The sequence below is a fragment of the Ursus arctos genome, unplaced genomic scaffold, assembly GCF_023065955.2.
Source record: "Ursus arctos isolate Adak ecotype North America unplaced genomic scaffold, UrsArc2.0 scaffold_2, whole genome shotgun sequence".
Taxonomy (NCBI): domain Eukaryota; kingdom Metazoa; phylum Chordata; class Mammalia; order Carnivora; family Ursidae; genus Ursus; species Ursus arctos.
This window is the reverse complement of record NW_026622874.1, coordinates 17,087,836-17,113,512: the sequence shown is the minus strand read 5'-3', so window position 1 is coordinate 17,113,512 and position 25,677 is coordinate 17,087,836. Positions and strand designations below refer to the sequence as shown.

At 38.9% G+C, this 25,677-nt stretch overlaps 1 protein-coding gene and 1 non-coding gene across 2 annotated transcripts in view; both read right to left on the bottom strand.

Moving 5' to 3' along the window:
- The window catches only part of PAPPA2 (pappalysin 2), a 258,945-nt gene that overhangs the window by 150,600 nt on the left and 82,668 nt on the right, over nucleotides 1-25,677 (bottom strand). Inside the window, exon 3 of the mRNA XM_044387894.3 lies at nucleotides 13,933-14,078. Coding sequence (XP_044243829.3) covers nucleotides 13,933-14,078 — 146 coding nt within the window. The remainder of the gene's footprint in view (nucleotides 1-13,932; nucleotides 14,079-25,677) is intronic.
- LOC113262989 (U6 spliceosomal RNA) lies at nucleotides 8,465-8,571 on the bottom strand. Its single transcript, XR_003319010.1, has one exon. It is a non-coding gene; the product is annotated as a U6 spliceosomal RNA (small nuclear RNA).

The window sequence follows — 25,677 nt, the reverse complement described above, 5'->3', positions numbered from 1 at the left end:
CCTCCCTAGGAGGTATAAGATGGATGAAAAGCAAAAAAAAAGAAGCCCTTTTCTGAATGTGAGATTTCCAAAGTCTATGCCATTTGGGTCCTGAGGGGATCCAGGGTTTAGCTAGCATGGTAGGTGAATGGAAGGTAGTGACCTTTGCCTCACATTACCAATGCCATCATCACATCTTAGCCTGGAAAAAATTCTTCTAAGCTGGAGGAAGAGAAAAGAGAAAAAAGGGAAATAATGGAAATATACAGATGGTGACGGGTTCAGATAAAGTGCACTGTGTTCTATATTTCAATACCCCAGTAAAAGGATACCTCGAAACAGGTACATATGATCTGACAGCAGGGGGATCTTGCCTTATTCCGGGAATGGATTCCCGAGTAAGAGCCCTAATTCTAGAGAAAAATGGCTACAAGGGAAGAGTGACAGAGAGCCTCCCAGAGATCCCCTGAAGGTGGGCCCCATGATAGAAACAATGGCCATCTAATGTGACCAGCATCCTTTACAAAATGCATCCTTTCCCCTATAACCTTCTCTAGCTTCTAGATGGTTCATAAGCTATCTCTAGAGTTAGACCAGCATCCTTTACAAAATGCATCCTTTCCCCTATAACCTTCTCTAGCTTCTAGATGGTTCATAAGCCATCTCTAGAGTTAGACCAGCATCCTTTACAAAATGCATCCTTTCCCCTATAACCTTCTCTAGCTTCTAGATGGTTCATAAGCCATCTCTAGAGTTAGATACAGCACCAAGCAAAAAGAAGCTAATTGACTAAGAGTAAATCTCTACTACCCAGCTAAGTAGGGGCTCAAAATAGAAATGAAGTTCAATTATAGAATAAATAAAAGCTACATTTCTCGCATACCTGAATATATATACTGAGACTTGAAGTCAATCCACGCCAGTACCTCTAACCTGTACGCAGAACATAATATGAATGGGGCTTCCTGGATATAGCAACTAGTGGCTACATGCGCCACAGCTGTTGCTTAATGGACTGACACGGGGAGCACAGATTCAGTCTTAGAAGACCTTTCAGCCTTGATTATAAGGGACAAGCTAAAACAATAAGACAGGGTTGTTGTGTGGTCTAGGGGATGGTGCAGGGGAAGAAAAAAAAGAGAAGTTGCTGATTAAAAGAGGAAATTTCAGTAGCAGAGAGCCAAAGTCCTAAGGTGATGCTGATTTCCCAAGTTCCAACTAGCTTTCCCCGGTTGTACAAGTACCGCCAGAGTGGCATATAGTAAAGAGAATGATTCCCAAAGATACTTCTATTTAAAAAGAAAAAAAAGAAACAGGCAGTTTGAGGAAAGGACACAAGTTGAAATGACTTTAAAACAGTTCTGCAAAATTTTTAGGGCCGAATGTTATATGGCCATAAAACAAGGAGGTTGAGGGCTGGTCTGCAGGTGCCTACGAAATTACTTCCAGTTACTGGCTAAAATACCCTCCTCCAAACACACTCTCCACAATGAAAGGACAAAGCTATCAAAGTATGCATAGGGGTTCAAGGAAGAAGCACTTTGGGGCAGGGCAAGGGAAGTAAGTACAGAGGTAAGACAAAGGGAGAGAAAGAAATGGAAAAGATTAAAAAAAAAAAGAAAAGGTCACAGGAGCTAGAAAAAGAAGCAAGCTTTTAACAAAACGAGCATAGAATCCACCCATCTCCAAATCTTGTACTGGCTTCTTAAGTTTTACAGCCTGTGGTCTCATAGAAGGAAGTCCTTGTTCTGGAAAAGACTGAACCAAGACAAGAATGCCTAGAGGGTGAAGAGTTTACAGTCTGATGTCATTTTCTGTCTCTTTTATACCCTCTCAGCCACTCTTACTGTCAAATGTCAAGCACTCAGGGCTCTCCAGCCACCCCCACACCGTGGGAGAAAAGTAATCCAATTAATAAAAGCTGAAGACGTTATTACTGAGGCATCAGAGACAGTATGTTAATCCTTTCTTGCCTGTGGATGAGGGTAGTGCTAGACACATACTACACACACACACACACACACACACACACACACACACGCTCTTAACCAGAATTCTAGGCACCACAGAGTATAAATGGGGAAGATATTTTAAAAATTCATTTATTAATTCAGCATTTATTGAACATCTATTCTATGTCAGGTACTGTTCAGGGCTCCAAGGATTCAATGGCATGTTTTAAAAGAGGAGATCTTTGGGGCAACTGGGTGGCTTAGCTGGTTAAGCATCCGACTCTTCATTTTAGCTTAGCTCATGATCTCAGGGTCATGAGATTAAGCCCCACATTGGGCTCTGTGCTGAGCCCCTACTTGGGATTCTCTCTCTCTCCCTCTCCCTGTGCCCCTTCTCTCCCTACCCCCTGCTCACATGCTGTCTCTCTCTAAAAGAATAAAAATTTATAAATAAATAAATAAATAAATAAATAAATAAATAAATAAATAATAAATAAGGAGATCTTTCAAGCTGTCACATAAAAGGTGATTAATTACTCCCCCTAATTACAAATGCATGAACTTACCATTGGAGCACCCCAATTTCAGGGCATGAAATTCACACCCTAGGGCAATTTTGTCTAAAGTTTCCAATATCCAAGACTGATCCCTGTGTTCAAAACCCCAAGACACCCAGAATAATCCTATTTGCTGAATGTTATCTTCTGACAAATAATCTATAATAGCAGCTAGTGGGTAATTCCTAGTCCTCATCTTGTTCATCATGTAGCTTGTCTCGTGAATGCTTCTATAATTCCTCGTATTTGCATGTGCTCTCCAGTTTATATATCTCGTTGACTCCTTATTTCCTGGGAGAATCATCCTGCTTTGGCATAGCAAAGAGAAGAACAGTGGACTGGGGACAGAATCTGTCTCACTCTAGTCCAGCCGTCTAATGACTGGTTACCTCCAGTAGATTCTTCCACCTATTCCACTCTGGAGTCTGAACCAGCACTCCACAGAAACAATCTAGCTGCAATGACCAAAGACTTCCCACATGTCAAATCCCGTTTATTTCTCGGCACTTGCTGCCTTAACTCACCTTGTGCATGAATGTGTCACAACTGACATAACACCCTAGTGTCAACGTCCAACAGTTTGGTTGGGAGGAAGCTGGGGTTTGCCCTGAGGAACTCCTACAAAAGTTCCAGTAGGGGGAGAGATATCTTACCTCTGAGCAAATATGCTGCTTTTACCTTCCCCTGCCCCCTCCAGTACTATTACTTTGCCTTCCCCCAGATATCTGCCACGACTACATCACCCTGTGCTAGCTCTCTCCTCCCATCATCTGAGTCCCAAAGGAGCCAATATCTTTCTGGGCGCTAAAAATCTCCAGGTTGGAGGTAAGGTGGTAGGTTGAGGGCACAATCAGAAAGGTTAACCACAGACACATGGTATTTGGAGTTTCTACTACTTTTGCTGCTGCTACCAATGGAGCTAATATTTATTGAGGCCCTATGTGCTAGGTTCTCTTCTTTGTGCTTATTATCCCCATTTTATATAAGAGAAAGTAAGGCTCAGAGAGGTGATTTGCTCAAGATTCCATGTGTTCTTATCCAAGGGAAGCCCTAACCCACTCTATCACTCAAAGACTTTTTTTCCTACAACGGTCATATTATCTGGACCACTTGAAGACCCTATATATTTAAACCCCCGTTATGAGCCAGGTTCAAGTCGCCTCCCACACAGTTCTTCGGTCTCCTGGACATTGGGGCATGTTGTTAATGATCCAGTCAGGATCTCTGAGTGTTCTTTGGCAGTACAGATGTTCCCTAGAACAAGTAGAAAGCTGACTGGCCCAGAAAACTCTGAAGTGTCTAACTTTTGTGCCCAACAGTGACAGACTCTTCTTGATAACCTAGCCAAAATGACTTGTACTGACTTCATCTCTCTGCAGCAGCTGCATTTATGGGCCACTGGGGACTTTCTCAAAATTCTCTCTCTCCTTAGGTTTCTGGTATACCCCTGAATCCTGCTCCCTCCTGCTTCTGTGAAAATCCCTGCATAGTCAGTTTATAGAGATCCCAAATTCGACATACCTAAACCAAACCAGCTCTTCCTTTGCTCTTCCTTTTCCTGTATTTTCTACCTTGGCACCACTATCCATTCTGTCAATCAAATAGAACTCCGTTTTTTCCCATATACTTATTTATGTGAACAAATTTATCAGCACTCAGAGCTACGGAAGGAAAACAAAAAGCAATATACCTGGTGCTAAATCCTGTTCCAATGTAGCAATAATTAGATTCATCCACAGAGACAAGAACTAATTTGGGGAAGAAAAGCCGCACTTGTCTCATTAAAATATGCATTCCTCATTTTGTTTATTAGTTATTAATCAACATTTTAAAAGAGTGTTTTGATCAATTTTGGACAAGCAATCCTATGAAAAGATAACTCATAGAGAAGAAATCTTTTAACACTTTATAACTTATGATCAGTATCAATGTGAATATCCTGGTGTTGATATTATACTATTGTTTTGCTGATGTTACCACTGGAAGACAATGGGTAAAGGTATGTAGAATTTTTATGTACTATCTCTTAGAACTACATGTGAATATGTAATTATCTCAAAATAAAAAGTTTAATTAAAAAATTATCACAAAACAGTTATTTTATTTAAAATATTTTTTTGGCAGAGAAATAGATGACTAAAGATGTTAAAAATATGCATATGTTACATTAGTATAAAGTTCTACAGGAGAAACTGAATGGAAACACAAATTCAAACAGAAAAAGGTGCAAAGAATAATTTCCCAATGTTAAAAATAAGTGCATGGCTATGAATTTGTGAATGATGGTGATATCAAATCATTATGTTACTGAAGATTCATTTAGGAGAGTAGATTTAAAATTTATCTTTAATTGTCAATAATTTAAAATAATATGGCAGGAATTATATTCTTTGCCACTATTTTAGATGCTGCTCTTAGAATGTATGAAGGGGTTCAGAGTTTTTCAAAAGTGTTTTAGGGGGCACAAGAGAGCAAAAATAAGTTTGAAAAGCAGTGTGCTAGCCATTCCAAGTACATTCACTTCTAAGCATGCCCAGGTTGTTAACAGCCTGAACCCTGGCATCTCTCAGTTCTTTCACTCTGGAATGCTGTCTCATTGTCTGCCAGGCCAACTCCTGCTTATCTTTCAACTCTACTCTCAGCCCCTCTGGGAATTCTTCCCTGATGATTTGAGCACAATTAGGCACTTTCTCTTCATTCTCCTACTTGACCTCATGGGCAGTATCATCACACAGTAGTGGAAGTGTATATTTGCATGTCTGCCTCGCAGTTACATTGTGCAAACCTTTAGGGTGATCTCATTTTATTATTGTATCTCCATTATTGCCGCAAACAGATTCAACCACTTTTCTTTGAATGAATGATTACAAGTATGGTATTGATAGGTTAGATAAAGCCTGGTTTACCATAAATTTAAGTCCTCTGCCTTTATTTTTTTTTAAGATTTTATTTATTTATTTGACAGAGAGACAGCCAGCAAGAGAGGGAACACAAGCAAGGGGAGTGGGAGAGGAAGAAGCAGGCTCCAAGCGGAGGAGCCTGATGTGGGGCTTGATCCCATAACGCTGGGATCACGCCCTGGGCCAAAGGCAGACGCTTAACGACTGAGCCACCCAGGTGCCCCATAAGTCTTCTGCCTTTAACGTTATATTTTCAGTTTAAGTCCTGTGTACTATGGCTAAAGATGTTCAAACTACTGAACATTAGAGCTCAAGGGGAACTCATTCATTCACTTACTTATTAAAAAATTCTACCCTGCATTACCATAGTATTAAAAGTAAAAAGTCATGCTAAAAATCAGAAATGGTGTGGATGGAAAAGCACAACCACAAATTACATGTACTGACTTAAGCCACTGGTAGTCGGAAATTGGATTCAATCTTCAAACCTTCAGGCTAGTGTACTTATCTGCTGGGTCACTCAGCTGACCCTCAGAATGCAGGGGTTCTTGAATGTTGACACAAATAGATAATCTTAAGCTCGAGTCTTAAAAAGACTCTATTTAGAAAATCCTAAATGTCTTCCTCTATCATGTTATGCCAGCTGTCTGTACTACTCTATACCTGACTTAGGTCAATATGGTTCCTTTGTTCAGTCATAGTTATGACTGAACATCAGGAAGAAATAAGTAAGAACTCGAGCAATTTCATATTGAGCCAGATCTTTCAGCTGTTCAGTCTAGTCTTCTGCTTTTGAAAAGCACATTAAGGAACATGTTACAGGAGAACAGTTATTCCTAAGAGGTTTAAGAGTAAAATATAAATATACCTAGCTTATTTTGCAATTCATTATGAGTCAGTGACTCATGAGATAATTTAAACATTTCTTGAAACCATTTACATTTAATACCTTCACTCATTTATTCATTCATCCCTTCGTTCAGTGAGTATTCACAGAAAACTACTAGTTGTGGAGTACTCTGCTTATGCATAAAGGTCACAGTCCTTATTCAGATTTCACTAGTTTTTACACACTCGTGTGTATGTGTGTGTGTAATGTGTGTCTTGCAGTTCTACGCAATTTTATCACATGCATACCTTTGTGTAACTACTGCCACAATCAAGATACTGAGCTGTTCCATCACCATTAAGATCTCCTTCTTGCTATCCTTCATGTCACACCCACACTATATCCCTCCCCTCACACCCCAATCCTGACCCCTGGCAACCACCTGCTTGTTCTTTACCTATAATTACCTCATTTTGAGACTACTACATAGAATTTTGAGAATACTACATAAATCATACAGCATGTAACTTGTGAGATTTTTTTTTCCATTCAGCATAATTGAGACCCCTCTAAGTTGTTGTATGCGTTCATACTGCGTTCTTTTTTAGTTCTGGGTAGTATCCCATTGCGTGGATGTAGCACAGTTTGGTTAAGCAGCTAGCATGGAAGGACACTTCTGTCATTTCCAGTTCTTAGGCTCTTACAAATAAAGCTGCTATGAAAACTGATGTACAGGTTTTTGAATGGACATATGTTTTGATTTCTTGGGGATAAATGTCCAAGAGTCCAGCTGCTGGATCATCAGGTGAATGTAGGCTTAGTTTTATAAGAAACTGCCAAAGTATTCTCCAGAGTGGCTGTGCTATTTTATTTTCCCACCAGCAATGTATGAGAGATCTGGTTTCCCTGCATCCCTACCGGCATTTAGTATTGTCATTGTTTTTTATTTTAGCTCTTCTAAAAGGTTTGTTATAATACCTCATGTTCATTTTAATTTGCATTTCCTCAATGGCTAATGGTACTGAACATTTTTTCATGTGCGTATTTTCTTTGGTAAGATGTCTGTTCGTGTCTTTGCCCATTTTCTAACTGGAATATTTGTCTTAGTATTGAATTTTTAAATTCTTTATATATTCCAGACACAGATCCTTTATGAAATGTGTGGTCTGCAAATATTTCCTCCAGGTTTGTCATTTCTTTGTTCATCTTAACAGTGTTTCTCAGAGAAAATGTTTTAAATTTTTATTAAATCCAATTTGTTAGTTTTTATTTTTATGGACCATGCTGTGAGTGTCATATATAAGCACTCTTCATCTAGCCCTGCCCTTAAGATTTTCTCTTACGTTTTCTTTTAAAAGTTCTATAGGTTTACTTTGGGGGGGGTTGTTTCTTTTTTAACTTAAATTCAATTAGTTAATATATAATGTATTATTAGTTTCAGAGGTAGAGGTCAGTGATTCATCAGTCTTATATAACACCCAGTGCTCATAACATCACGTGCCCTCCTTAATGTCCATTCTCCTCCCCTCCATCAACTCTCAGTTTGTTTCCTATTATTAAGAGTCTCTTATGGTTTGTCTCCCTCTCTGATTTTCTCTTGTTTTATTTTTCCTGGGTTTGTTTCCTTTAGTAACCAGCCTCATGCTGTATGTGTTGTTCTTTGATGTGCTTGTTGGAGATGTGCTCAGCCTAGCACATTCCTTTTATCCATGATATATTCCACAGAATTCATGTCACTACTTCGGTTGCTTCGTTCCGCTGTCATAAATATGCCCACTTTTGTGCACAAACTTGAGCACAAGGGCTGGAATTTGAGGAGAAGAGTGTCAGTTTGAGTCCTTGTCGTTTTGAGGTGAAGGCATGTTGACTTGGCATTGAGCAGGTGGCAGACAGTGCATGCTGACTCGGGCAGGAGGGTGGCTAGACTGTGGATTTGGAACCCACAGGCTGATGGCATTGTGTGTGATGGGGACTTGGCTGCTTTTGCTCATAGTCATGAATTCCTTTAAGTTTTGTTTTTCTGGGAAACTCTATCTCTCCTTCTATTCTGAATGAAACCCTTGCTGAATATTCTTGGCTGCAGAATTCTTTCTTTCAGCACTTTGAATATATCATGCCACTCTCTGCTGAAAAATCCACTGATAGCTTTAGGGGGTTTCCCTTGTATGTAACTGATTTCCTTTCTCTTGCTGCTTTCAAAATTCCCTCTCTCTTTATCACTGCTTTTGGCCATCTTATTTACTTTGTAAAAATATGAAATGCTTCACAAATTTGTGTGTCATCTTTGCACAAGGGCCATGCTAATCTTCTCTGTATCATTCCAATTTTAGTATATGTGCTGCCAAAGCAAGCACTAGGTTTACTTTTTATATTTAAATCTCTGATCTGCATTGAGATAATTTCTTTATAAGGTATAAGATTCATATTGAAATTCATTTTCTTTTGTCTATGGATGTCCAATTGCTATAACACCATTTGCCGAAAATACTTATGGCTATTAATGTCTATAGTGTATATAAAAATATTACTCCTTTCATTTCTCATAGTGGTTATATATTCTTTCTCTCTCATTTTCATTTTTTTTTTTAAAGATTTTATTTATTTATTTGACAGAGATAGAGACAGCCAAGAGGGAGGGAACACAAGCAGGGGGAGTGGGAGAGGAAGAAGTAGGCTCATAGCTGAGGAGCCTGATGTGGGGCTCGATCCTGGAACGCCGGGATCACGCCCTGAGCCGGAGGCAGACGCTTTAACTGCTGTGCCACCCAGGCGCCCCTCATTTTCATTTCTTGATCAGTTTTTCTAAGGGTTTATCAACTTTGTCCCTCCCCCCCAAAATTTAACTCTGTTAATTTTTTTCTAATTAATGTTTATCGTCTTATTTTGATTACTTCCTTCTGTCATCATTTTTTTAAATTTATTATGTTATGCTTTGCTGGTTTCTTGAGATGGATACCTAGCTCAGACATTTCCTTTTCTAAAATACAAAACTATAGATTCCACTCTACTTACAGATTCTTGTATATACCAATTTTGATAGGCCCTATTGTCATAATCATTTCATTTAAAATATGTTCCTATTTTCACTGCAGTTTATTCCTTGACCCATGAGTTAAATAGAAGTGTATCACATAGTTTCCAAATATTTAGGGATTTCCTAGTTTTTTGTTGTTTTTGTTGTTATTGACCTTATTTCCAATGATACGAGAAAGCAAAGACTTCATGATTGCAACTCTTTGTAGTTTACTTTCTGGCCCAGAACTCTCAGTAAATTTTCCATTGTACATGAATACAATGTATATTCTTCACTGTTTAAGTATACTATATTAATTTTGTTCATTAAGTCATGTATTAATTATGTTTCAAACATTCTAGATCTCTACTAGATATTTACTTATTTTCTGAGAAAATTGTTTTTAAAATAACAACTATGATTGTGGATTTTTCTGTCTTTTTATTTTTGTCAAATATTGCTTTACATATTTTAGGGCATGTTATTGGGTGCATAAAATTTATCATGGTTACATTCTCCACTTCAATTTACTTTTTTATCGTTGTAAAATATTTCTATGTATCTCTGGTAATATGTACTATCTTAAAGTTTACTTTATCTGATATAAGAAAGCTACATTGACATTCTTGGACTAGTTTTAGTCCATTTGCATTTAATGTAATTACTAATATGTTAGGCCATAATCAGTATCTTACTTTTTGTTTCTATTTGTTCTGTTATTTATTCCTATTTTCTTTCCCTTTGTTGCCTTCATTGGATTATTTCATTTCCTGTTCTGTTAGCTTACAAAAGATCATTTATCATTTAATGGTTACCCTAAAGATCACAACATGTGTTTTTGACTTATTACTGTCTAAAATTACTAAAATCAGCACTTTTTCTAGATATAGGAAAGGAAAGGACCTTAAATTCTTTAACTTCATTTACTTTCTTTTCTGTCTTTTGTACAACTGTTGTTATATTTTAATTCTACATATATTTTAAACCAAAAAGAAATTATTATTACTTTTAATATTTTTATCCTTTCTAGTATCATTCATTTCTTTGTGCACGTCTCTACTTTCCATCTGGGGTCATTTTCTTTCTGCTTGCATAACTTTCTTCAGTATTATTTTTACTGCTGATGTTAAATTATTTCTGTTTTTATCTGTCTGAAAATATTTTTAATTTTTATTTTAGAAGATATTTTTGCTGAGTATTCTAAGTTGACAATTATTTTCTTTTTGCATTTAAAAAATGATATCTGTTGTTTTACGACTTCCATAGTTTCTGTTGAAAAGTCAGCATATGAACCTCACTGTCCTTTTAAAGTAATGTACATGTTTTCTCTAGCTACTTTTAAGCATTTTTTTCTTTGTCTTTGGTTGTTAAGCACTTTTGCTATAATGGGCCTAGCTGTGATTTTCTTTCTATTTTATCCTTCCTGGGGTTTATAAAACATTTTGACTCTATTGTTTGTTATCTTCTGTCACTTTACAAGTCTCAGCCATTATCTCCTCGATATTCTTTCTGCCCCAATATCTTTCTCTTCTTCTTCTAGAACTCTAATTTACATCAGACAATTATCATCAGGTCTCAAATGTCTCAAGTTATTTTCTGTATTTTTCCAACACTTTTTCTCTCTGAGCTTCAATACAAACATTTTCTATAATTTTCTAGTTCTTCAATTCTCTCCCCTGCTCATAAACTTATCTATTAATTTCCTAATTTCAGTCTGTATTTTTTGTTCTAAAATTTCTGCTTAATTCGTTATTACAAATTTCAGTTCTCAGAAGATATTCTGCATTTTTAATATATATTTTGTAATATATTAATCATAATTTTCCTCAAACCAATATCCTATAACTCCAATATCTGGGTAATCTGTAAGTCTGTATTTATTAATGATTGCTTTCTTCTTTGTTTAGCTAAGTTTTGCCATCATTTGGACCTGTTTCTTGACATAACTAATAATTTTTTACTGATTGCTGGACATTGTACATGACAACTTGCAGAGGCTCTTCGTGATACTGTCTTCCTCCAGAGGAGGAAAGAAAATATTCAATTTTCTTTTGTTAGGCAGTTAAATATAGGCAAATGTCTTTCTCTCACAAGGGGATTTAAGAGTGTTTCAGGCTCGATTTCAGGCTTTGTGTAATCTGGAATGTTTCTGTTTGGTGTCACACAAGGATGTCACAGGGCCCCTCTTCCTTGATAGGGCCTCAATTACAATTTTTTCTTCCCTCTACTATGAGACTCCTGAAACAACTGTTTGACTTTTTAATCTCTTAGTAGTTATTTTATACTTGTTTTCTTGACTGCTGGCCCTGAGAATGCATGTGTTAGTAGTTAGCAAATATCTTAAAAGAAAATTATCAGCAAGATATCAGGCTTTTGGGGGGATTTCTATTTCTACAGAGATTTCTATTTCTTGGATGACTTGGATTGTCTGACCTTTAATTTTTGTCTCCCCAGTAGTGAGACTTCAGCAGACTCTAGGCTGCTCTCTGCTCTGCCACTATTCCTTTCACTGAGAATTTGGCAATTTCCCTGAATGGAAAAAAACAACTGAGTTATATATAGACCTCACTTCAATGCATTTTTCTTCTCACTGGGACTGGGTCCTCAAATCCTTGTTGTCTTAGCTACTGTCTGATGTCTTCAAATAGCTTTTTTTTTTTCTGGCATTTTATCCATTTTTATAGTTAAATGAATCTTATCAATGGCTCAGTTCCAATAAAGCTAGAAAACATTCAGTGGTCTGCTCTTAGTCCAGTGATTCTTATTAGGAGGCCAAGAGTTGTCTTCATAATCGCCGGGCAGATAGATCATTTCACTCATTTATGGAACATAAGAAATAGGAACATCGGTAGGAGAAGGAAGGGAAGAAAGAAGAGGGGGTAAACAGAAGGGGGAATGAACCACGAGAGACTGTGGACTCTGGGAAACAAACTGAGGGCTTCATAGGGGAGGGGGGTGGGGGATTGGGATAGGCCGGTGATGGGTATTAAGGAGGGCACATATTGCATGGTGCACTGGGTGTTATATGCAAGTAATGAATCATGGAACATTGCATCAAGAACTGGGGATGTACTGTATGGTGACTAATATAACAAAATAAATATTATTTTAAAAAATAATAAAAAAATAAAGGTTTTCAAACACAGATTCAGTTCCCAACGATAGACCTGGGGCTCATGAAAACCACTGCCGGGTAAACCTTGCTGTCAGGACCCTTTCAAATATACACCAAAAATGTTACCATTGGCAAATCAGGTATGCACTAATTTGGGGAAACTTTTCTACAGTGTTATATGCTCCTCTGCTACCATTGTGTTTGACAAGGATAAGTCAAGACACTCAAACTCACTATTAAATGGATTATTGGAATATGACCTTCTAGCCTACCACGAAGGCTGGGATGACACATTTGCTTTCATCTAGAAAGCACCACTAACCTCACAAATTTCTGATTTCTAATGTACTCCAAGCTGAAAATACAAAATTTAGTGATAAAAGGACTGCAGAGCCCTAAAACTGTATCATACTGTAGAGCCAATGTACCCAAGCATACTAGCAAAGCATTCAGTTTGGATCACCACATGTTTAATTTTTTTATTTTCTCCTTCTTCACTTGAGATATGTAGCCTTTCTAAATGTTGACCTGATTCATTCCAGAGATTTTCATATTCTGGTTTCCTCCTGAACATCAATAATATTTTTTCATCTATTGCTAACCTACTGCTTATCTTCCTTCTTCCCAAATCCATGATACTAGCTGTCGTTTGGAAAGTTTCTCATATTTTCTTTAATTATCAGTTCAACATGTTCTGGGCTCCACTTCACAATGACCCCATTACACATGGGTTTGACATATATAGCATTATGTGATCTTCCTTAAGTTTATTTCTCTCTGCTTCATATTTGATTACTAAGAAGATTCACTTTGCATAACCTTTTTAAAATCATTTATGAAGTGATTTCCAATCTCTATAACCATTCTCTTTCCAACATGAAGATTCCTCCCAATTATGGTAATTCAGTTTTAAAATAAATTTTGGTAGAATCCTACTCAAGACTCTTTGAAAGTACATACAAATTATATTTAATAATTACTTTTTATCCACATTAACTGACTTAATGACTTACTGATTGACCAGTAAGATTTCCTTTACAATAGCAATAACACATTATAAAAGGGATTATCTTTCTTAAGAATGTAGAGGTTCCACTCAGTATTAAGGTATCACCCTTTTCCTAGGTAAGCAGGCAAACCCCACCTGCCTAAACTTCCCAGGATTTGCTCAGGAGCCCAATCCTGGATCCATGGATGAGGAGCCATGCATGAAGCCCACAGGTCTTCTGTCACATTGATTACCGTAAGCCAGGTTTCACAGTCTAGCCACCTTCTTTGCTAATTTCCCCCTTGAGGCTCTCCAAGACATAAAATGGATCTTATTACACATCACCAACTTATTTACATCTAAATCATACATCTGTCTAGAACATCCTGAGTATTTGCCACTGTTTGCTCTGATACCTCCTTCTTGTCTATATTGAAACATTTTGACAGATTCTCCCAAAAGCCATTCTCAGCCCAAGGCAGCTAATTCATTGAGTAAATTTATTTTTCTCCTTCTTTCTTTTTTCCTCAAACTCACTTCACATAATCATTTGGGGCCTGCTCAATTTTTCTACCATATTTGGTCTTCACTTCACTTACCCAGGTGACTGATGGCTTCCTTGTCCCAAGGCCAGGTGGCAGCACCAGCAAGGTCTTCCCGCACTGAGCTAGCAAAGTAGACATTGAGGAAGTGAGTACTGTTAAGCTGCAGTGCCTCCTTCAGCTCCTTCACACTCATGTATGCCCTGGAGAGCACACAAGAGAACAAGTATCACACCGAAGGATCAGTACATAGAAAGCAGAACCATACCCAATCAGACTGACACTCCCAGCCAGCCCCTTTAGAGGGGCAGAGAGACAGAGACCAGGCTGTCCAATATAACAAAAAAGGCACTAGTACACATTTGGGATATTTATTCCAAGATAAATAATATCTTACCTTTTTAGCACTATATTATTCATATGAATACTCAGTGTTTGAAGTCATACTCAATTCCCACTCTACATCTTGATTATTTCTTCAAGATAAATCCAATGATACTCCTAATTATTCACCCTGAATACTAACCCCAGGTCATGGTGAAGAAGACCTTCCAACTCTCAGTTTCTGGTTCCTTCTATCACACTACATGACCATTATTATGATCAGAGGACCAACTGAATCTCTATTTCAGTATATGCTTGCTTTGGGTATTACTTAAAAAAAAAGTGGCTAGGGAACATAAAGTAAAAAGAGGAAAAAAAAAGATGAGTTATAGGTAGAAGAGGATATCATAAAGTTACTGCAAAGAGTAATTGTGTATATATATATGTCTATATATATATTTTTTTCTTTGTAGTCCCTTAATCCGTAGAAACTACTCCAACCCCAACTACCTTATGCTACTTACCAAGTATCATGACTGATGGCTTTCAACGTAGTAGGCAATATTATGTTTGCACTTATGCACAGAATTAGAGGTCTATTAAAAACACATGCCATATGGCCCATAAAAAAAGGAAACAAGCATTTTATCTCTTTATAAGCTTATATATAGTCAAAGACCTTCATCTTTCTTGCATCAGTGAAACTTTAAACTTACCATAAGCAAACAGACTCACTCAACATTCTCACTGAAGAGCTATTTTAAGAACGAACAACTGAAGCAGAGCTCAGTGGCCCTTTGGATTCACTGGATGCTTCCCATAGTGACCACAGTCTGCCACTCAAAAAGGGGAATATTCCTATCACAGCTTAAACTGGGCAGACAGCTCCCTCAACATTAGTTGGAAATTTCCTTTATAGATCATGCTTCATTGTTGCTGTGCTGATAGACAAGCTGAAATCCAGAAGCTCATGTTAGGACAGCATGACCCTTCTTCTATTGCTTGCTCTGCCTCCCAACCACACTGTTGACGCAATCTATTTAATCCACATGTAGGATATACTGGCAAGGAGAACCCAAGAAATAGAGATCCCAAGGAAGATTGTTTTTGTATTCTTTGGAACAGAACCAGAAAGGGGAATACAACTTAAGAAACAAAAAAGATTCTGCTTTAGAATCAAAGATACTTGAGAGAAAAGAGATTTAAAAATACTTTTTCATTTTGACTTATAATATCTTGGAAAAATAGTTCTAAGCCCCAAGAAATCATCCAAATTCCATGAGGTGATGTCAGATGTGATCAGAGGGATATTCCTTCTGCTGCTTTCCTGGAGACACAATGTTTTCTGGACTGTTGCCTGGTTTTCCCTGGATATTAGTCACATTTTCTTTCCCTTTCTCCTTTATTAAAAATAATTACAATTTCCTGTATTGACAAATTGATGGTTTGGAGCTGTGATGACATCAAGTAATTCTTCAACATGGAGATGTAGGCCAGAAGAATGGAGCAGAGAGAGGGTGAATGGGAAAAGAGAGAAGAAAAGGAAAGGAAAGGAAAGGAAAGGAAAGGAAAGGAAAGGAAAGGAAAGGAAAGGAAAGGAAAGGAAAGGAAAGGATGGGAAAGGAAAGGAATGGAAAGGACAAATAAGGGCAGAGAGAATCAGAGACTGAGCCTACACACAACTCAGGATACCAAGGAAGACAAGTCACACCCTTTCTCTGTTCCTATTCCAGAGTTCCCATTAAAATTGGGAGTTGGTGACTTGACAGTTTTCTCTCTTTTCTCCTCCCTCACTTTCCCCAAATCCCCCAGTTCCTGGCATGGTTTACTTGGGCTATCTGTGTGTTACTGGCTTCTCCATCTGCCATTTACCAGTCTTGGCTGCCATCCTCTGTCCTCCCTCAACCCAGCAGTTCCACTAATTTCCCTTGAGCACCCTCCAAGAGGCCTCCTCCTCCACCACCAACCTCATTAGCTGGTTCTACTCATCTCCCTTTTTCTTCTTTGCCCAACCCTCTCTCCAGCCATAAATTACCCTTCCAGATGAGAGTATTTATGTCATGCTGGTGGCAAACTAGGTGTGGTTGCTCTAACTCCTGCACTCCACAGAGATATATGTAGACAGAAGTCAGCAAGTATAAGAAGGAGAATACATTTTAAAAAGCTCGAGACAGTTGGAAACAGTCATTAATTGAACTGATAGAAGAAAACCTTATTTTGTTGGAAACAAAGACTTTTTTCTAGATTTTTCCTTAATCTAAAATGGGGAAAACTTAGATATCAGTGTGTCTGCTTTATATGTAGAATGCCCTACCTATTATAAAGTGTACACCTGTTCCCATGGGGCTTATCAGTCTGCAGAGTACCAACTAGTGCTCTCCCTATGCCCAGTGCAACTCTAAAAACTTAGTTTTTCTCCTTCTCTCAAATTCCTCCTGCTCTTAGGTGCCTAGAACTCTACTACCTCACCATACACTTTAGTCTTTTTACTTTCCCACCTCCTGGTTAGTTCCTATACAACAAGCATTCGGCACCTTGCCCACAGCCTTTTACTTCCCCACCTCCTATCATCCATTACTTGGGAAATTTCAACATCTATGTGAAACATCACTGAAAACAGTCTTCTTTTTAACTTCCTTACCTCCAATTGCCCCCACACCTCATATTCATGGTCAGACTGGTTTTTATTCCTGATCTCCTGTAAATCTTTAATTCTACTTGTCTATACTTTTACTTGTTTATGGTCACCTCCTCTCCAGGAATGATTTGAGATCACCATTCTCTCGCTCCTCCTCTCCCACCAACCTCAATCTCTTATTCCCCTGACTCTTAGTAAATGATCATGCCTCCCTCTTCAGTGATGAAACTGAAGCCATTCACCACAGACTCTAACACACACACACACACACACACACACACACACACACACACACACACACATTCAATTCCTTACCTATTTTTATGCCCTTATCTCTGGTCCCACAGGATGAAGTTTCTGAGCAAAGCATAGCTAACACCCTCTCTTTTTCCTTCTCCCTTTTCAATTCAAACTTCTTGAAAGAATAATTTCCTGATCTCCTATTCATTTCTTTTTTCCATGAACCCCCTAATCCCATGGTAACCAGGCGTTCATCGGCGTCACTTTACCAAAACTGCTTTAGTTAAAATTGTCGGTGACCTCCAAATTGTCCCTCCCTACAAAAATGAAAAAAATTCAGTCACCTTCTTATGGGAATTCTTTATATTTAGTTGCTTCCTGCTTCTTAAAGTTCTCTACTTCCTCTGCTTTTTTTTTTGCAATGTTCTTTTCTGGTTGTATTCTCGCTTTTGAGACCACTCTCAAAAGGATTCCTCTACCCCTTCTAATCCTTAAAAGTTATTCCCCAGGATTCTGTGGTCTTGTTTCTGGTACATTCTTTTGTCATGCTCCTTGTTCACTATTGGAAACTCTTCTACTCCTAAACTTTGAAGCACAATCAGTCTTTGGATAACATACACACACACACACACACACACACACACACACACATATGAGATATATCTATGGTGTGTGTGTGTGTGTGTGTGTGTGTGTGTGTGTGTATAACTATAGAGTAGCTTCTTGTTTCTCTTTTATGGCAGGACATCTCCACTTAGATCATACGCATAAATCTTGAGGTCAAAATGTCAATCTGATGGGTGGTTCTACCTGAGCACAAAAGAAATTTCAGTGAATCTGAAATAGTGGTCTAACCAATGAATCTGTGGACATCTTTTACATGGATAGCTATGCAGAAAGGGTTGAGGGTTGAGTTTTGGCTAAACACAGAAGAAGTATGTATCTGTATCCATGGAAAGATAAAAAGGCAAAGACAAGGGAAGGACCACGGTGGCATTTGTCCCCTACTTAATTTTACAGACTGGATTTTGAACTCCTCAGGAAAAACCAAAAAACACTCTTTTTATAAAATTAGTGCAACCCAGGATACACAAGCCATGCTTTAAGGCCTAATGACACAATGAAGCACCAGTTGAGGACAGGGAATACTCTCTCTACTTCTGGAAAGAATTTAGGGATGTCAGCACCATTCTAGTACTGAGAGTTTTACAACCTTGAGTTACTTTAGAAGCCAGCTCTCTCAGGAAGCTAGCTTTTCCCTAGAGAAACAGTGAGGGCAAAAGCATCATTTGGAAATGATGCATGTTAGTAGAGAAGGTAAACACCATTGCCAGTGTTCAATTGCAAACAGTGGGAGAACCACAGAACCTGGTGGCCATGAATTTTTAAGGCATACCCTCCTAGAACTCCCAAAAATACTAGAGAAAGGGGACTGCATGAGGGTAAGATTTTGGTTATATATTGAACTAATGTAATTTGATTGTTAATGGTAATATGACCTCATTCATGCCCACAGGGCTATATGAACTGGGTTTATCTCTGAAACTAAACTCAGTCTTTTTCCCCACAGCTACTTCTCCAGTGTCCCTCTCTGAATTGGTGCTACTCCTATTATCCTCTCCATGACACAAGTAGAAAACCCAGGATTCCTCTCTCATTCCTCCCTCCTTTCTCCTCCACTCTCCTCAATATACTCAACCACCTCCTAAATTGCCCCAGGGAGGACACCATGATGATGACTGTTTCTCTTCTGAATGCCATAAAAGAGGCCAGATATCATCATAACTAGGACATTAGCAACTGGGAATATATTTTTTCTTCAAATTCAAATAGGAAAAACCTGACAAAACTTACTACACCCAAAACATTAACTCAGTTTTGCTAATTCATATGAGAATGAGTAACACTACTAGAAGAAAAATGGAATTATTCTTTAGAAATATGTAAGTGTTGGGTGCCTGGGTAGCTCAGTCAGTTAAGTGTCCAAATCTTGATTTTGGCTCAGGTCCTGATAGGGTCATGGGCTCGAGCCCTGTGTCAGACTCTGAGCTCAGCATGGAATCTGCTTGAGATTCTCCCTCTCTCCCTCTGCCCCTCCCCCTAATCATTCTCCCTCTCTGTGTCTCTTTCTCTCTCTCAAATAAATAAATAAATCTTTAGAAATGCTTAAGTGTTGTAAGAGCTTGAGGCTGCAATAAAAGAAGTAACTAGAGATCAAAACAGTCTGAAGTCCAGTGTCATAATATCTTTGGTTGTAGGCAGAATCATGTTCCCAAAGATGTCCATGCCCTGGAGCCTGGGGTTTGTTAACTTACATGGCAAAAGGGACTTTGCAGAGGTGATCAAAAGTACTGACCTTACGATGAGAAGATTTTTCTGGGTTACCTGAGTGGGCCCAATCTAATTACACAAGTCCTTAGAAGCAGAGAAAGCATACAATCAAAGAAAGTGATGTGTCAATGGAAGCAGAGTCAGACAAATGCTACCTTGCCGGTTTTGAAGATGAAGGATGGCATCTGGAAGCCAAAGAATGTGGGTGGCCTGTAGAAGCTGGAGAAAGCAAACAAATGGCTTCTCTCCTAGAGCCTTCAGAAAGATATGCAGCCCTAACAACACCTTGATATTAGCCTGGTGAGACTTATGTCAAACTTCTGATCCACAGGACTGTAAGATAATATCTTTGTGTTGTTTTCAGCCAGTAAGCTTGTTGTAGCAAGAACAGAAAATAAATAGAACTTTTTTTACTTAAATATAGTATCTTTGGAAAAGAAAAGAACATATGGAGATTGAACATACGGCTTCAGAAGATAGTAACAAAATAATGGATTTGTTTTAAGAGACCCTGTCCTGGGGCACCTGGGTGGCTCAGCCTGTGAGCCTCTGCCTTAGGCTCAGGTCATGATCTCAGGGTCCTGGGATCTAGCCCCTCCCTCTCCCTCTGCCTGCTGCTCCCCCTGCTTGTGCTCTCTCTCTTTCTGTGTCAAATAAATAAATAAATCTTTAAAAGAGAGAGAGAGAGAAACCCTGTCCTGTGATTATAGAATTATGGGCTCAAGGGGAGGAAAGAGTAATTCCCACCATTCAGTTCTTGGCAGTAGCTTGCCTACCTTAACAAGGGAGCCATACCCTGATATTGGTTTGGAAGATGAGCGTGAAAATACCCACATAACTTGTTACGTCCAGATAAGGCAAGAGAAGAACATAGCAGAAGAGGTACTCAGTAGAATTAAGAGAACATGACCAAACCAGTGGTCATAAGTAGCCAGTGTGTCACTATCCTGAGGAACACAGGCTCCCAAGCCAGGATGACTTGGTCTTAAGTCCCTCCTCTTCCACTAACTGGCCATGTGACATTGGCAAGGCACCAAGCATTGCTACAGCTCGGTGTCCTCATCTAGAATGGGAATAATGAAGCATCTACTGTATATAATTATTGGGAGGAAAAAATGAAATAGCATTTATAAAACCACACATAAGCATTCAACGAACCTTATATTAGTCATAACAGTACCTATGGCCTCAGATGAACTGCATAGCTGGCAACACAGTTCAAATATCGTAATATAGGAAAGCAAGTATCATCTCAAAGACCTGATGGGGAACTAGTCATGGGTTATGTCTCAGGAGGGGCAGACCTTGCTTATAAGAAAAAAATTAAAATGAAATGGAGCCAACACCACAGTGCAAAACAGAAGCAAACACAACTTAAATCTAAAACCTGAAGTAAACCCACCATGAAAAGCTTGGAGTGAAAATAAAATAACAATTCTTTTCTAGGCACAAACTATAGCTGGCCTTGTCAGGCAAGGGATAGTTTTGATTCCTCCCAAAAGAGTTTCCAGAATTGACACAAAATAAAAATACAGTGATGTGCCAGAACTTCAGATAAGACTCGGCCAGGGGCGCCTGGGTGGCACAGCGGTTAAGCGTCTGCCTTCGGCTCAGGGCGTGATCCCGGCGTTATGGGATCCAGCCCCACATCAGGCTCTTCCGCTGTGAGCCTGCTTCTTCCTCTCCCACTCCCCCTGCTTGTGTTCCCTCTCTCGCTGGCTGTCTCTATTTCTGTCGAGTAAATAAATAAAATCTTAAAAAAAAAAAAAAGACTCTGCCAAAAGGCCAATTCTGCTAATAACAATTGCAGCCCTTCTGATAAATACTTTCCCTGACTTCCTGATAATATCTCTCAAAAGTTCAGGAAACAACAAAGAGATCTAAGAGTGTGATTTTAATTCTTACTAATAGGAAAGAACTATCTGGTGACATGGGGTGGAGGAGCTCCTTCAATGAAAGAAACTACATTTTACTTTTTGCAACAGCGGAGGCTGGGAAAAACAAGGACTTGAGCTTCAGGGAAAGAGAGTTCCAAAAGGGAGGAATGATTCCTTACCGCAAGATTCTCAGGAGTGAAATGGCCCTTTGGAAGCAGAAGTATATAAACTCTGAAAATGCACTGAATTCTAGATTGTCCCAATAAAGGTGAAAGGAGCCAAGAAACATCAAAAAGAACCAGGTTGGATAAAGGAACTATCTGCAAAGCTAAAATTTTAAAACATCACATGTAGATTTTGGGAAGAGGAATAGCATAAACATGTAAAAAAAAAAAGGGTCAAAAAAGATAAAGCTGAGGACAACCATAAACATGAAAACACTGCAAAGATGATAAATTTTTAAATTTCCATTAAGAAAAGTAGAAAGAGAGTATGATGACACAGAAGGGAAAAAAAGCTGAACTCTTCAATGTCTGCCTTGCTGTCAAGATAAAAAACTGTGAAAGGGCAAATCTATTCAATAATTCATTAACCTGGCAATCATTCATTTGCCCTAATAATAGTGATCAAAATTAATTGAGTCCCAACTTTATGACAGATGCTTCATATATATTTTCTCATGGAAAGCTCACAACAATCCTGTAAGGTTAGTGTATTTATTTTACTTTACAAATAAGAAATTCAAGTTTACAGAATTAAAGTCACTTGCCCCAAACCACACAGCTTGTAAGTTTTGGAGGCAAGTTTTAAACTCAAGTTCTTCTAACTCCAAAGCACACATCCTTTCTTCTATTCTTTTTTTTTTTTTTAAGATTTTATTTATTTATTTATTTATTTGACAGAGAGAGAGAGAGCACAAGTGGGGGGAGCAGCAGAGGGAGAGGGAGAAGCAGGCTCCCCACTGAGCAGGGAACCTGATGCGGGACTTGATCCCAGGACCCTGAGATCATGACCTGAGCCGAAGGCAGCCGTTTAACCAACTGAGCCACCCCTTTTTTCTGTTCTTAAATTGGTTTCCCTAGCATCTGTGAGTCACTGTGTTGGGCCCTGGCAATAAAAAGATACATAATATATGATTCTTGTTTTCAAGAAATTCAGTCTTGCATAATTGTACTGCAAGGTGACAGGCACTGTAACAGCAGTGCACACAAGTGACACTTATCATGATGAGCCCTGAGTAACGTACAGAATTGTTGAATCACTATATTGTACACCTGGAACTAACATAACTCTGTATGTTAGCTAAACTGGGATTACAATTTTTTAAAAAATTACATGGAAGAACAGAGGATGAAGTGAAAAATCGGGTAGGAGAACCAGATGTTCATAAGGCTCTGTGAACTTTGTGGCGGAGGCCGTGAATTGGTTTGTGCCGATTATTCTCCCCTCCTTCTAGTGTGTTCCTATTCTGGAGGACAGAAAGGTTGAATTCTGCATTTTTCCAATTCTCTTGTACCTAGGGATCTGGATGTGATTTAGAGTCTGCCAATCAGTTGTGCACTAGTTGGAAGATGGCAGAGAGATGGAGACCTTACTGCTTTTTCTTTCTCCTCCTGCAAGCATGGCTGGGTGAGAGCGTTCTAGCCACCGCATTAGGGTGCGGAGCGCAGGCTGGGTGGCAAACACTTGTTCCTGGTGCGCATCTAGGGGGCACAGCATGACTGCAACGGTGGTTTCCTGAGCAGCACACAGTGTGTTCCTGAATCCAGCACTTCTACAGGGAACCCCAGAATCCCCCCGCCACCACCGCTTCCTGTCTGTGGCAAGGGTAGGGGGCAGCCCCACTGGCAGGCCTGTTCTTCAGTGCTGTTCTGAGAGAGATTCCCAGATGCCCAACGTAATCCTACAACTCCAGCCCTTCTATAAAATCTTTATAAGCAACAAAATTCCCATATTTAATCCTTCTTAGTTAAAATGGTAACGATGCTTTGCAGTTTGTTTGTTTGTTTGTTTTTTTCAACTAAATATTAAATGATCCAGAGATGATATTCCAGCTGTGTTTTCCACATTTGATTTTGGGTCTCAGGGCAGAAAAGTCAGGAAAGATATAGTCAAGCCAAAGATAAACACATGACCAAAAGAAACTAGAAGTCCTACTTGATGGAAGAAATAGTGCAAGAATTGTTTTTGAATGAATTAGTCTCTGGAATCATTAGACTTCTACTCTAAAATCCCCCAAAGGACATTTTTGGGCAGTTACATACCAATGAATCTTTATGGGTGATGGAGAGGTGCAAGATGGCCAAAGACTGAAAGGTATTTCAAGTTCCTTTAGAAGAAGGTGAGATTTGGAAACTACAGATCAGTGAGCTCAGTGTCAACTCCCAGAAATATTTCTAATGTCTTATTAAATAGGCAAATTTTTACTACTTAGGTAAGACAAAGTTGATTATGGAAACTACCATGGGCTTCTTAGGAAAAAAATCATGCGCAGGTAATCACACTTCTTTTCCTGTTGATTGGGTGATTTACTGGATTTGCTAGAGTAGATGATTCCTTAGAGAAACGTACCTTGATGTAATAGGACAAGTGAGACATCACTCATGAAATCTCTATAAGGAGGGTGGAGTAATGTGTATAGTTATGCGTTCATAACAACTTACACCAAATTTGGGGACTGCCTGAAGGGAAGTTTTTAATATCTTGGCCGAGGTGTCTGTATTTGCCCCCATTTCACTGGATCACATAATCAATGTCTTGCAAGAATTCATACAAGTTTATCGAGTTTACAAATGACACTAACTGAAGAGAGACCACATGCTGGGTGGCAGAATAAGACTCAAATAGGCCTCACAGAGCAATAATTACAGGGATAAACTCAAAAGGTAAAATTCAAAAGTTTCAAATGTAAATCCAAAGTTAAACACAAACAAAGAACACAATTGCTAAAATACAGTATTAAGGACACTGGGCCTGGCACCAATTAATAGGGAAAAAAATGCCTGTAGATTTCAGTTGCCAACAATATTCCATCATTCCTTGAGGGAAAATGTGTAGACACCTAAGATTCAGTGCTAGGCTCAAAGACAGTGCACTGCCGTGAACAGACCTGTGCTTGGTTAGTCTATCCTTCTCCAAGTACACTGGAACCTTCGACATGTCCAGAAGAGGGAGACTAAAAAGGAGGAAGATCTGACAATGATGCCATATGAAGAATGGCGGAATAGATGGGGCATATCTAATCTAAAAGGCAGGGCTGGTGGGGCAACCCACCAGATTTGCAACCCATTGATACATAAGGTCCTTGCTCTGTATAGGTCCAGAGGAAAGAATTAGAGCCAAAGAATAAAATAATGAGGAGGGATCTTTTGCCTCAATATATTTTAAAAACTTAATAAATTTTAATTGTTAAAAAAAGAATTCCCTATCACTAGAATATCTAAGCAAAAGCTAAAAGATCACTTTGCGAAGATGTTGAAGGGGTAAGTCTTATGTTAAACAGAAAACAAAATCTAACTACCCCTTACAACTGTGAATTGTCACAATGTTGAAACCTAATGCATTCTCATTGTCTCAATGATTATCTTAATACAATTGAGGTCTACATCTGTATCTCCCTCTTTTCAATTTTCTCACACTTTTTAAAAAAGATTTCATTTATTTTTACTTAAGAGAGGGAGTGAGTGAAAGAGCATGAGCGGAGGGGGTGGGGAGGGAAGGAGAGATAGAAGCAGACGCCTCTGCTGAGCAGGGGCCTGATGAAGGGCTTGATTCCAGGACCCTGGGATCATGACCTCAGTGGAAGGCACACGCTTTACCGACTGAGACACCCAGGTGCTCTGATTTTCTTACACTTTTGACTATTTCTACCAGGATAGCCCCTGTTGTGGGCTGACTTGTGTGTCCCCAAAAGACACTGGAGTCCTAACCAGTACCTGCGAATGGGACTTTATTGGGAAATATGGTCTTTGCAGATGATCGAATTAAGATTAGATCATTTGGGTGGGCCTTAATCCAATATGATTGTGTCCTTATAAAAAGCAGAAATCTGGACCTAGAAGGAAGACCCTCTGTGGGAAAATGCAGCTTATAAACCAAGGAATCCCTGGGGCTACCAGAAACTGGGAGAGAGGCCTGGAATCGATTTTCCCTCACAGCCTTCAGAAGGAACCCATCCTGCTAACACCTTGATCTCAGACCTCCAGCCTCTAGAACTGTTGTGAGACAATGCATTTCTGCTGTTTAAGCCACACAGTGTGGGATACTCTGTAATGTCAGCGCAAGGAAACTAATACAGCCCTCATCACTGCAAATCTACAGGATATGGACCTCACTGATTTAATCCTTTCACCTGCCCCAGATGACCCAGTCCTAATTTAATTTTCTCTTCTG